Raw genomic sequence first — 13,163 nt, 5'->3', positions numbered from 1 at the left:
TGGCGGCGACACAGATCTCCTGGGATCCCTGGCCTACTACAGCGTAAGATATACCTCAGCCAGCCCAGGATGCTCCCTCCTCTCCTTAGGATGAGCCTACACCTGCACTGGAGGATTGACGACAGGATCTCATTTAATTTCAGTTGTTTAGATTCAATTTTTAATTTTCAGTTTTAGTTTATTTACATGAATTGTTGGTAGCCCAGCCTCATTACAAGCCAAATAAGTCCTTCAAATTCAATTTGTGTGTTTGTAATTGTATGGCATGAGATGAAATGCAAAAGTTGAGACTTGTGTTGGTTGTTGATTTAAAGAATTACCTTAAACACTTGTACTTATGAGAGAAACAGTGATCGTGAGGATTAGGCTTGATGAACCTTCCTTGATACCTGTCTTGCTTGCTAGCTTATTTCACTTGTGCTACTTAATGATCATGTTCATATCTTTGAAATTTTGCATATCTTTATGAAGAGTTATTGGTTGAAGTATTGCTACCACTTATGTCATATGATTGAAAGTTTTGGAACAATCACATCTTTTGATTAACCACTGTGAATTCTGTCACTTAAGGACAAGTAAACTGTTATTTCTTTGCTTGGGGACAAGCAAAACTGTAAATTTGGGGGAGTTTGTTAGTCGTTATTTACGACTAACTTTTGTATTGGATAGTTACATAAAATTAAAATATTTTCCCCCAATTTATGGTTCTTTTTGTAGGAATTGTAAATATTTTCATGTTTAGTTTGATTTTATATAGTAAATACTCCCATTTTGTGAATTATTGTTGAAACCAATTCAATTTCAGGTTGAAAGAAGAGAAGGTCCAAGCAGTTGGTGTCTCGCTAAGCGACGCATATGCGTTGAGCGAGTGACATACGCTAAGTGAGGCACACAACTTGCTTAGCGTGTGGGGAAACCCTAGAAGAGATCAGTCAGAGATGTGCTCACCCAACGCGCCGCAAGCTTGCCCAACGAGTCATTTGTTTCTTCTCACGCTCAGTGCGTCCACCTCGCTAAGCCAAATTTCACCAACTCGCGCTTAGCGAGCCAATCTCGCTAAGTGAGCCTTCAGAATTTGAAATGTCAAGGAGCCTTTAAAACACTAAAGTTGGCAGAAACTGAAGGAAGGAGTCAAAAAATAGAGCAAAAGGAGAAGCTAGAGCGACAAAAATGAAGCCACCATAAGAGTCTAGGTTAGAGGAGTGAGATTAGGGTTCTAGAGGTTGAAGGAGACATCCTCAACCATCCTTAGCCATTTTCTTCCCTCAAAATCTGTCCTTTGTATTGAAAGTTCATTACTTGTAATGGAAGGCTAAACCTCTTGGTTGGGGAGTTCTGCTGAACCTTTGATATGATACTCTTTCACTATCTATTTAATGTTGTTTTTATGTGTTCATTGCTTCTATCTACGCTTATTTTTACATGCTTGTGGCGTGATCACTCATTTGTATGTATAGTTAGGATTTTTAGCATTGGAAAGTGCTTTAAAGCCTTAGAACTTGATAGAGCAAACTAGAAAGCTGTATGTCTAGGAATGGAGTGCAGTGATTTAGTCTTTATTATGCTGTAATCTTAATGCAACCCTTTTAGGCTGAGTTTGTTGAGGGATCAAGGATGAGGTTTAAAAGAGAGTTAGGTCCATTCACTCGAGGGATCTTGGTTTTGGTAATTACTTGGCATAAGAACACTAAGATAACATTAAATAGAGAAAAATACATAGCAACATCAAGGTAGATTTAGTAGAACAACCCAACGCTTTCTCACTTTACTGTTTTTACTTCTCAAACTGTAGATATTTAGTTCATAGTTAACTAGGTTTCCATACAAAACTCCAACTTGATATTTACTTTGCTTTTGGTTGTGTATAAATGTTTGCTCACTGAACATACATTTTCTAAGTGAAACAAGTTTCCTGTGGGTACGATACTCGGTTCTTACCGTTTTATATTACATGTGTGACTTGGTGCACTTGCCGATTAGCATCGCGAAGAGTGGGGAGCACCCGCGCTGGAAACCCCTCCAACTCGGCACCCCTCCAGCAAAGGACATCTGCTCAGCCACAAAGGGCTCCAGCTCAAAGCTCGGCTCCCATGCAACCTCGCCCTATCGGTGGTTCCAATCCTAGCACGGGTGCAAATTCGGGGAGGAACCCTCTAGTGAAGAAGCTTCCAGAGTTCGCCCCGATTTCGGTGTCGTACGAGGGCTTGTTGCCATCTTTGATTGCTAACCAAATGGCAGTAGTGACCCCTGAAAGGATTTACCAGTCTCCTTTCCCTCAGTAGTACAACCCCAACACAACCTGCGCATATCATGGGGGTACCCTGGGGTATTTGATCGAACAGTGTGTGGCCCTCAAGCATAAGGTCCAAAGCTTGATCGACGAGGGGTGACTAACATTCCAAGAAGATGGCCCAAATGTAAAGAAAAATCTACTTGCCAATCATGGAGGATCGGTAGTAAATGCAATAACGGAGTGCAGACTGCAAAGGTTGAAGCAAATGAAGGACGTGGTAACCTCTAGGAGGTTTATATTGGAGGCGCTGCAAGAGGCGGGCATGGTTTCCTTTGATGGGAACAAGGGGGATTCCTATTTGATGCATCCGGGTGCATCGCATGACATAGAAACATGTTCAACGGAGGAGAAGTTGTTACAACGAGTGATGGACCAAGGCCGGGTTGAAATTGGTGATGCAAGCAAGGGAGAACAACATGTGTGCATGCAATCGGCAGTCAAAAGCCCAAGCAAACCCAAACCTTTGGTGATACACTTCATCAGATATGCTTCCCATTCCCTTACGGAAGCAACAAGGTGGTCTCATGGAGGTACGCCCCTCGAAAGCCAAACGAAAAGAAGGATGAGGCCATCGAGCGTGACCTGTCCTCTACCAAAGTTACTAACATCATCGGCATGAGCAGTATGACTCGTAGTGGGCGTGTCTTCGCGGCACCTGACTCGTTGGTGCAATCCAAGGACGCCAAGGGAAGAGCGAAGGTAGGCACAGAGGAAAGCGACAAAGTAAGACCAACTCTGGATGAGGATGTCCCGGCCGAGAGATTCGCTAAGAAAGAAGGAGACTTAGGCAGAAAGAAGTTATTCGCCAAAAAAGCAAATGAGTTCCTTTGGATCATTCAACAAAGCGAATTCAAAGTGATTGAACAGCTTAACAAGACCCCAGCTAGGGTTTCCCTGTTGGAACTACTCATGAGTTTCGAGCCTCATCGGGCGCTGTAGGTTAAAGTATTGAATAAAGCCCATGTGGCCCAAGACATCTCTATGGAAGGCTTTGAGGGCATCGTCAACAACATTACTGCCAATAATTACCTCACCTTCACCGATGAGGAGATACTCGTCGAGGGACGGGGACATAATAGGGCCTTACATGTGTCTCTTAAGTGTTTGGACCACATCATGGCCAAGGTGCTCATCAACAACGGCTCATCGCTTAATGTTATGCCCAAAAGTACGTTGGACAAACTACCTTTCAACACGTCACACCTGAGGCTGAGCTCCATGGTGGTACGGGCCTTTGATGGCAGTCGTTGGGACGTGAGAGGGGAGATTGATCTCCCAATTCAGATTGGACCCCGCACCTGCCAGATCTCTTTCCAAGTGATGGATATCAACTCGGCCTATAGTTGCCTTTTAGGCCGACCTTGGATTCACTCGGTTGGGGTAGTCCCTTCAACGCTCCACCAAAGGTTGAAGTTTGTGGTAGAGGGGCAGTTAATCATCATCTCAGGGGAAGAAGACATTTTGGTAAGCTGTCCTTCCTCTAGGCCGTATGTGGAAGCTACAGAGGAGTCCTTGGAGACATCCTTTCAAGCGTTGGAGGTGGTGAGCAACACTTATGTCGAGCTCCCCTCGGTGCAACCATATTCATCCAACGCTACGCTGATGGTGGCCTAAGTAATGTTAGGGCACGGGTATGAGCCCGAAATGGGCTTAGGTCGGAACAACGATGGCGTGGCCAGCTTGGTTGAATTCAAGGAGAACCACGAAAGGTTCTGGCTAGGATATAAGCCCACACGTGCCGGTGTGAGAAGAAGCGCCCTAGAAAGGAAGGGCAGAAGCATGGGCTAGCAGGAAGGGCCGCAAGTGAAAGAGACTCCTTCGTGTCACATTAGTGAAAGCTTTGTAAGCGCGGGTAGAAGGTGTGAAGGGCGAGTCGCAATGATCCACGACGAAGCCCCCCAATTGCATTTGAACTAGGTATAGCCGTGCCTTCTTGAGTTCAAGTTAGGAAACTGGAAAATTGTCGAGCGACCCAAAGTTTTCGTGGCGAACATAATGTAATTTGTTAGCCCTAACCCTATAGCTGAGCCTAGGCTTTAGGGTTTTCTCCCTGTAAGGGATTTTTTTTGTCTTTTTCTATCAGATATATATAAAATATGATCTTTTTTTCATTTGTTCTTACACCTTCGTCCATTCTCATTTGTTTGCATGTTTATTTTTGTTGCGATTAAACGGTACAAATCCAATGACGAGTCCTATGAAGGTACTAATACTGAGGACCCTGACGTCGATTTTGAGTGAATAGAAAACCAAGCTAAGGATGCAGAAGATGAAGATTCAGGGTTACTGCTGAATCCCGGTTGTTCCCCGGTAAAACAAAAGCTAAGAAGGATGAAGCCCGAGATGTCCTTTAAGATCAAAGAAAAGGTGAAAAAGCAGTTCAATGCGGGCTTTTTGGTAGTGGCTCGATACCCCGAATGGGTAGCCAACATTGTGCCAGTCCCTAAAAAAGATGGGAAGGTACGAATGTGCATGAACTATCAGGACCTAAACCGAGCCAGCCCAAAGGATAACTTTCCTTTACTGCACATTGATGTCCTTGTAGATAACACAACCAATTTCGCTTTGTTTTCCTTCATGGACGGGTTCTCAGGTTACAATCGGATAAAGATGGTGCCGGAGGACATGGAGAAGACTACGTTCATCACCCTATGGGGAACATTCTGTTACAAGGCGTTGTCCTTTGGGCTTAAAAACACTGGGGTAGCCTATCAGCAAGCTATGGTGGCATTGTTCCACGATATGATGCACACAGAGATTGAAGTCTACGTGGATGACATGATTGCCAAGTCTAGAACCGAGAAGGAACATCTCGTCAACTTGCGAAATTTGTTCGAAAGGCTGTGGAAGTACCAGTTAAGATTGAATCCCGCCAAGTGCACCTTTGGGGTCAAGTCGGGAAAATTGCTTGGCTTCATCGTAAGCCAGAAAGGGATAGAGGTGGATCCCGACATGGTGAAGGCCATCCTTGAAATGCCCGAACTGCGCACGAAAAGGCAAGTCCAAGGTTTCTTGGGGTGCCTGAATTATATAGCGAGGTTCATATCGTAGCTTACCGCTACCTGTGAGCCTCTCTTTAAGCTTTTGCGCAAGAATCAGTCTGTCCGGTGGAATGACAAATGTCAAGTGGAATTCCGAAGGATCAAGCAATGCCTTATGAATGCTCCTGTCCTTATGCCATGGGCGCTCAGGAGGCCTCTTATCCTATACATGACAGTGTTAGATGAGTCGATGGGGTGTATGCTATGGCAGCTTGACGATTTCGGAAAAAGGGAACGGGCTGTCTACTACTTGAGCAAGAAGTTCACCACCTGTGAGATGAACTACTCCTTGCTTGAAAGGACATGCTGTGCCTTGGTATGGGCAGCCCATCATGTAAGGCAGTACATGCTAAGCCACACCACTTGGTTGGTATCCAAGATGGACCCAGTCAAGTATATTGCTCGGTGGCAGGTTCTGCTGTCTAAGTTCAACATTATTTATGTCGCTCAAAAGGAAATAAAGGGAAGCGCCTTGGCAAACTATCTAGCTCAGCAGCCCCTCAATGACTACTAGCCCATGCATCTGGAACTCCTGGATGAGGACATCATGGCCTTGTTCGAGGAAGAGGTGGAGGATGGAGATCGGGATAAGTGGATCATGTGGTTCGATGGTGCATCTGAGGCCTTAGGCCATGGAGTTGGGGCAGTTTTGGTCACTCCCGACGATCAATGCATACCCTTCACGACAAGGTTGGGTTTTGATTGCACAAATAATATGGCTAAATACAAGCCATGCACCCTTGGGACCCAAGCAGCAATTGACTTCAACGTCAAATTGCTCAAAGTATACAGAGACTCAGCCTTGGTGATCCATCAATTGAAAGGAGAATGGGAGACCAGGGATCACAAATTGATACCCTATCAGGCCTACATCAAGAAACTGACGGAGTTCTTCGATGATATCTCCTTCCACCATATTCCCAAAGAGGAGAATCCAATGGTCAATGCGTTTTCCACTCTAGCATTCATGTTTCAACTGACCTCGCATGGAGACTTGTCGTACATTGAGTTCAAATGTTGCGGAAAGCCCGCACATTGCTGCTTGATATAAGAGGAGCAAGACGGTAAACTGTGGTACTTTGACATTAAGTGATACATCGAGGACAGGGAGTACCTATTTGAGGCTTTCGACAACGACAAGAGGATATTTCTAAGATTAGCAGCTGGCTTCTTTTTAAGCAGGGATATCCTGTAAAAGCGAAATCATGATATGGTCTTGCTCCGATGCATGGACGCCAAAGAGGCCGAGCAGATACTCATGGAGGTGCATGAGGGGGCCTTTGGGACACATGCCAATGGACATGCCATGGCCTGGAAGATTCTGAGGGTAGGGTATTACTGGCTCACCATGGAAAATGACTGTAAATGTAAATCATGAAGATTTTGATGATATCAAGAAGAATTTTCTTGAGAAAGGGGGAGATGTAAATCATGCAAGCTTTAATGGTGTCGAGAAGAAATCACATGTTTGTCATCATCAAAAAGGGGGAGAATGTGAATGTATGTATACATGATTTTGATGATGTCAAAGAAGAATCTAACAAGGCTGCTTCAAATGATAAGCATTTGCTTCAAGAATAATTCAAGATTGCTTCAACAAACAAAGCCTTGTTTCAAGATTCACTAAAGACCAAGCCTTGCCTTAAAACAAAGTGCTTTCAAGACATGCAAGGCTCTGGTAATCGATTACCAGGAAGTGTAATCGATTACCAGAAGACAGGGTTGAGAAATAGCTGTTGAAAAAGGTTTTGAATTTGAATTTTCAACATGTAATCGATTACCATATGTCTATAATCGATTACCAGCAATGAAACTTTGGAAATTCAAATTCAAAAGTCATAACCCTTCAAATTATAACTGTGTAATCGATTACACAAACATTGTAATCGATTACCAGTGGAAAGTTTTCAGAAAATCTGCCAACAGTCACATCTTTTCATTAGATTTGTGAATGGTCATCAAAGGCCTATAAATAGGTGACTTGGGCACGAATTTTAGACAGAGAGTTTTGCTTGGCAAAAATGTCTTATCCTCTCAAAAGACAATGAGAGAGATTCCAAAAGAACTTCATTGTCAAATGCTCTCTCAAGAAATCCTTGATCAAACACTTGCAAAATCTATAAGGATTCTTACATGATCTTCATTGTAATATTCATCTCTTGAAGAGAGAATTCTTCTTCCATTCTTCTTATTCAATGAGATTGGTTAAGAGACTGTGAGTCTCTTGTTGTAAAGGATTCCTGAACACAAGGGATGGGTTGTCCCTGTGTGGTTCAGACTTTGTAATGGATTTTACAAAGATAGTGGAAATCTCAAGTAGGTTGCTTGAGTACTGGACGTAGGCACGGGTTGTGGCTAAACCAGTATAAAACTGTGTTTGCATTCTCTCTTCTCTTAAACTCCTTTATTTATTATTGTTTTATATTCATATTCAATCTGTTCTATTTGAATCAATATTTAAGAAATTCATTATTAAGGGAATTTATAACTGGAATAGAAAGAGAAATAGAATTTTTAATTGGGGAAATAAGTTGTGATATCTTAATTCAACCCCCCCTTCTTAAGATATTTGAGGCCACTTGTCCAACAAGTGGTATCAGAGCGGGATTCTTGTATAAAGTTTAAAATCTTCAAGAATAGATATGGCCTCATCCAAATTTCCATTTTCTGAGGAAAATTCTATCAATAGGCTCTTATGTTCAATGGTGAGGGTTATCATTATTGGAAAACTCGAATGCAGATCTTTATAGAAGCCATAGATCTAAAGATATGGGAAGCCATTGAATTTGATTCATTTATTCCTACAATGGTAGAGAGAAATGCAACTACATAAAAAAAACTAGAGAAGAAAGAAGATGATGATGAAAGAAGAAAGAAGAAAGTTCCTCTTTAGCCCCAAAATGCTGAGTGCGATCAAATTGGGCACATGAGATTCAATTGTCCTATGTTTAAAAGAAGAATGAAAAAATCCGAAGAGATGAATTTCAAAGAGAAGAAAGAAAAGAAATGATATATCACTTGGGAAGATAATGTCATAAATTATTCAAGTGATTTAGAGAAGAAAATCATAAGTTTGGGTATCATGATGAAAGACTATGAAAATGGAGAAGAACAAAGTCGATACATTGATAGCAATTTCTCCAAACACATGGCATGCATCAAAGTTTATTCACATTTCTCCCCAAGAAAAGTGAATATGTGATTTATGGAGACAACAAACGAAGGCCACATTTCTCCCCAAGAAAAGTGAATATGCGATTTATGGAGACAACAAACAAAGGCCACTTGATCAACAACCCCAACAAGTAATATCAAATGATACCAATAGGTCACTTGTCTTTGATTGATTACTTTTGATGCTTGTTTTCTACTTGAGTTTAGACTGTCCTTGATGATTGTGATTGAATTTGATTGACTGTGTTTGATGATTGATTGATTGTATTTTTGATTGTGTGTTTGATTGTATTGTCTTTGATGGTTGTTCCTGATTGAGTTTTTGATTGTTTTTAAAGAATCTATTAAACTTTTTTAATTAGTTTCATGTTTTAAGAAAACTATTTCAAATTTAGAAAAGGAAATTTTGAAATTGAAAATTGAAATTTGAAAAGTTAAATTTGAAAATTGAAAATTAAAATTTGAAATTTGAAATTAAAATTTGGAAGTTGGAAGTAGCTATTGGAAGTTGAAAGTTAAAAATGGAAGTTGGAAGTTGGAAGTGGAAGTTACTGGAAGTTGGAAATGAAAGTTATTGGAAGTTGAAAGTTGAAAATGGAGGTTGGAAGTTGGAAGGGGAAGTTACTAAAAGTTGAAGTTGGAAGTTGGAATTTGAAATTTAAAATTTAAAATTTAAAATTTGAAATTTAAAATTTAAAAATTTAAAATTTGAAATTTGAAATTTGAAATTTGAAATTTGAAATTTGAAATTTGAAATTTGAAATTTAAAATTTGAATTTTTTTAATAGAAATTATTGTGTATAGTTAGTTGATTGTTAATTTAATTAATTTGATTTGAAATATTTGATGATTGATTGTATTTGATTGTGTTTGATTGATGTGTCGTTGTACTTGTTTTTGCTTGATTAATATTGAATGATTATTTTAATGCCTTTTGGTATCACTTGATTATCATACATTGCAACAAGTGGTAACATCTTTCTCCTCTCTATTCATGATTTGTTTTTGATGTTGACAAAGGGGGAGAGAAAGATAAAAGATAAAATAGTAAGAAAAATTATCTATTGTTTATGAGACAATTTGTTTACATATGAAAAATATGAAATCTTCAACTGTCTCATATAAGCAATCATTGCAAAACCAAGGGGGAGTAAACTATATGCAAATAGATATTTTCTTTGTTGTTGCTCCTCACCTGCAGGTGGTTGTCATCATCAAAAAGGGGGAGAATGTAAATCATGAAGATTTTGATGATATCAAGAAGAATTTGCTTGAGAAAGGGGGAGATGTAAATCATGCAAGCTTTGATGGTGTCGAGAAGAAATCACATGTTTGTCATCATAAAAAAGGGGGAGAATGTGAATGTATGTATACATGATTTTGATGATGTCAAAGAAGAATCTAACAAGGCTGTTTCAAATGATAAGCATTTGCTTCAAGAATAATTCAAGATTGCTTCAACAAACAAAGCCTTGTTTCAAGATTCACTAAAGACCAAGCCTTGCCTTAAAACAAAGTGCTTTCAAGACATGCAAGGCTCTGGTAATCGATTACCAGGAAGTGTAATCGATTACCAGAAGACAGGGTTGAGAAATAGCTGTTGAAAAAGGTTTTGAATTTGAATTTTCAACATGTAATCGATTACCATATGTCTATAATCGATTACCAGCAACGAAACTTTGGAAATTCAAATTCAAAAGTCATAACCCTTCAAATTATAACTGTGTAATCGATTACACAAACATTGTAATCGATTACCAGTGGAAAGTTTTCAGAAAATCTGCCAACAGTCACATCTTTTCATTAGATTTGTGAATGGTCATCAAAGGCCTATAAATAGGTGACTTGGGCACGAATTTTAGACAGAGAGTTTTGCTTGGCAAAAATGTCTTATCCTCTCAAAAGACAATGAGAGAGATTCCAAAAGAACTTCATTGTCAAATGCTCTCTCAAGAAATCCTTGATCAAACACTTGCAAAATCTATAAGGATTCTTACATGATCTTCATTGTAATATTCATCTCTTGAAGAGAGAATTCTTCTTCCATTCTTCTTATTCAATGAGATTGGTTAAGAGACTGTGAGTCTCTTGTTGTAAAGGATTCCTGAACACAAGGGATGGGTTGTCCCTGTGTGGTTCAGACTTTGTAATGGATTTTACAAAGATAGTGGAAATCTCAAGTAGGTTGCTTGAGTACTGGACGTAGGCACGGGTTGTGGCTGAACCAGTATAAAACTGTGTTTGCATTCTTTCTTCCCTTATCTCATTTATGTTATTGCAATCAAGTTTGCCTTGCATGTTTATAGAACATTATTAAATTGATTGTTGTTGCTTCTTCTGCATTCTAAGCCTATCCCTCTTAAGATTATTGAGGCCACAAGGTCCAACATATCCATGTGAGAAAATGCCACAAGTGCCAGGCATTCACGGATAATGTCAATGCTCCGCCCGTGCCTTTGAATGTATTGGCAGTGCCATGGGCCTTCTCTATGTGGGGAATAGATGTGATCAGAGCTATTGAGCCCAAGGCGTCAAATGGACATCGCTTCATCTTGGTTGCCATTGACTACTTCACCAAATGGGTTTAAGCGGCTTCATACGCCAGTGTGACAAGGAGCGTGGTGGTTAGGTTCATCAAAAAAGAGATAATCTGCCGGTACGAATTACCTAGGAAGATTATCACTGGCAATGCCACCAATCTGAACAAAAAAATGATGAAAGAGATGTGTGAGGATTTTAAGATCAAACATCATAATTCCACACCTTATAGGCCCAAGATGAATGGGGCAGTTGAGGCGGCAAACAAAAACATCAAGAAGATCGTTCAGAAAATGACCGTGTAATACAAGGATTGGCACGAGATGCTCTCTTTCGTGCTACGGTTATTGAACCTTGGTACACACATCAATTGGGGCAACTCCGTTTTCTTTAGTGTATGGGATGGAGGTCGTGTTGCCATTTGAAGTAGAGGTCCCCTCTTTAAGAATTTTGGCAGAGTCTAAGTTGAAAGAGTCAGAATGGGCCCAAGCATGCTTTGCCAGCATGGACGATGAAGAATTGCCTTCGCCTATGAATTCCGATGTCGTTAAACAATATTTTGCTTAGCACTTGGGGCAGCTAAAGGAGTCAATACATGTTTATGCTCCAAAGACTCATCGGGATCCCCGAAGTCTCCAAATCCTTTGTAAACCATGATCACAACATTAATAAACATTGGATTGATTTGCATTTCAACTTCTTGTGTTGTGTCTTTGATGTGCCATTATTTTCTCCTATTTCTGAAACCCTTTTTGTACCATTTTAATTACTGATTAGTCTTAATTGTCAAATTAATTTGGCAGTTTTATTACTTGGTCTCATTAAGCTAATTTGATGTTTTCAATCTAATTTTAGGAATTAATGAAGCATTGGGCTTAATCCGGATTTTGGTCGTGGACTTAAAGAGGGCAAATAAAGCAACGTTTACCTTAGTTAATTTTTAATTAGGAGATTGCAATTTTATTTTATGTTGTTCAGTGTTTATTTCGTTTTAGGCCAGAATAATGTAATAGGGCCTAATGACTCTGAGTGACCCTTATAAATAGTGGCCTTGGGATTCGTGTAAAGGCTATTTTGTTAGGCTATTATTCAGAGCATAGGGTTTAGGGTTTTACGTTTTCTGAGCTTATTGTTACTGTTCACATAATGCACTTTTCCATTCTCTGCTTCTAATTGCAATTTCGTTTTTATTTCTTCTTCTTCCTTTAGTTTCATTTACGTTTCTACTTTAGTTTCATTCTCGTTTCTATTTCCAGTTTCATTTACATTTCAACCTTTAGCTTCAATTGCATTTTCTGTTTTTGATTGAAATTATGGAAGGCTAAATTTCTGGTGTTGTTTCCTTTTGAGGACGAAGCTTAACTCTCTTCAAGGTTCTGTTTATAATGTAGCTTCCTGGCAATTTTCCCTTCACCAATTAACCTACATGCATTCTGTTAATCTGTGCACGCTTCGTGTTTGATTAATTGCCTCTATGCTTAAATTGTGTTCACGCTTAATGAACAAGGGGTTAATTGGTGTATCTGTTGCTTAATCACATATTGACAACCCTAAATTGATTTTCGCTTAGTAAATTAAAATAGGGTTGGATTAAGTGGTTAACTATTAGGGACGAATTCTTCATAACCTAGGACAAGAGAATGGCTTCTGAATCAGGGGAAACAACAAATTTTTACTATTATTAATTTCGTATTCCAGTTAGCTTGTTCTTTAATTCACACAACAAACAACCCCCCCATTGTTACTGTTACTGCAAGTATATTATGAACATTTGGTTTATCATTGCTCATTGGGAAATGACCTAGGATCACTTCCTAGTTACTGCATTTTAATGTTTATTTGATTCGGGTACGACCTCGATCAGCCAATCTTTTATTGCTTTAGAGTACCCACTCTCGATCTTAAATTCGGAGCCATTTGGTTCAAGCTATGGGGTGCCACAAAGCGTTTAAGTAAAATTGAACATAATAAACACTTGTTTAATCATTGCACTTAAACTGCCTACTCGTGAGCATGCATGCATGGGCATTTTGTCATCCTGCGAGTCAGAGGATAAATGAAGATTCCTTTTGAGTGATGGTCGATACCATACCAAAATCAAGACAAGCGTAAGTGAA

At 39.7% G+C, this 13,163-nt stretch overlaps 1 protein-coding gene across 1 annotated transcript; it reads left to right on the top strand.

The window, feature by feature from the left end:
* Positions 1-5,851: 5,851 nt before the first annotated feature.
* On the top strand, positions 5,852-6,385 carry LOC102664877 (uncharacterized protein Mb2253c-like). The gene has a single exon (XM_006606747.1). The coding sequence runs from the start codon at positions 5,852-5,854 to the stop codon at positions 6,383-6,385; it is 534 nt and encodes a 177-aa protein (XP_006606810.1).
* Positions 6,386-13,163: the final 6,778 nt, after the last annotated feature.

Source organism: Glycine max, chromosome 20 (genome assembly GCF_000004515.6).
Source record: "Glycine max cultivar Williams 82 chromosome 20, Glycine_max_v4.0, whole genome shotgun sequence".
Taxonomy (NCBI): Eukaryota; Viridiplantae; Streptophyta; class Magnoliopsida; order Fabales; family Fabaceae; genus Glycine; species Glycine max.
Note: the sequence above shows the minus strand (reverse complement) of the source record. Positions and strands in the feature narration are given on the sequence as shown.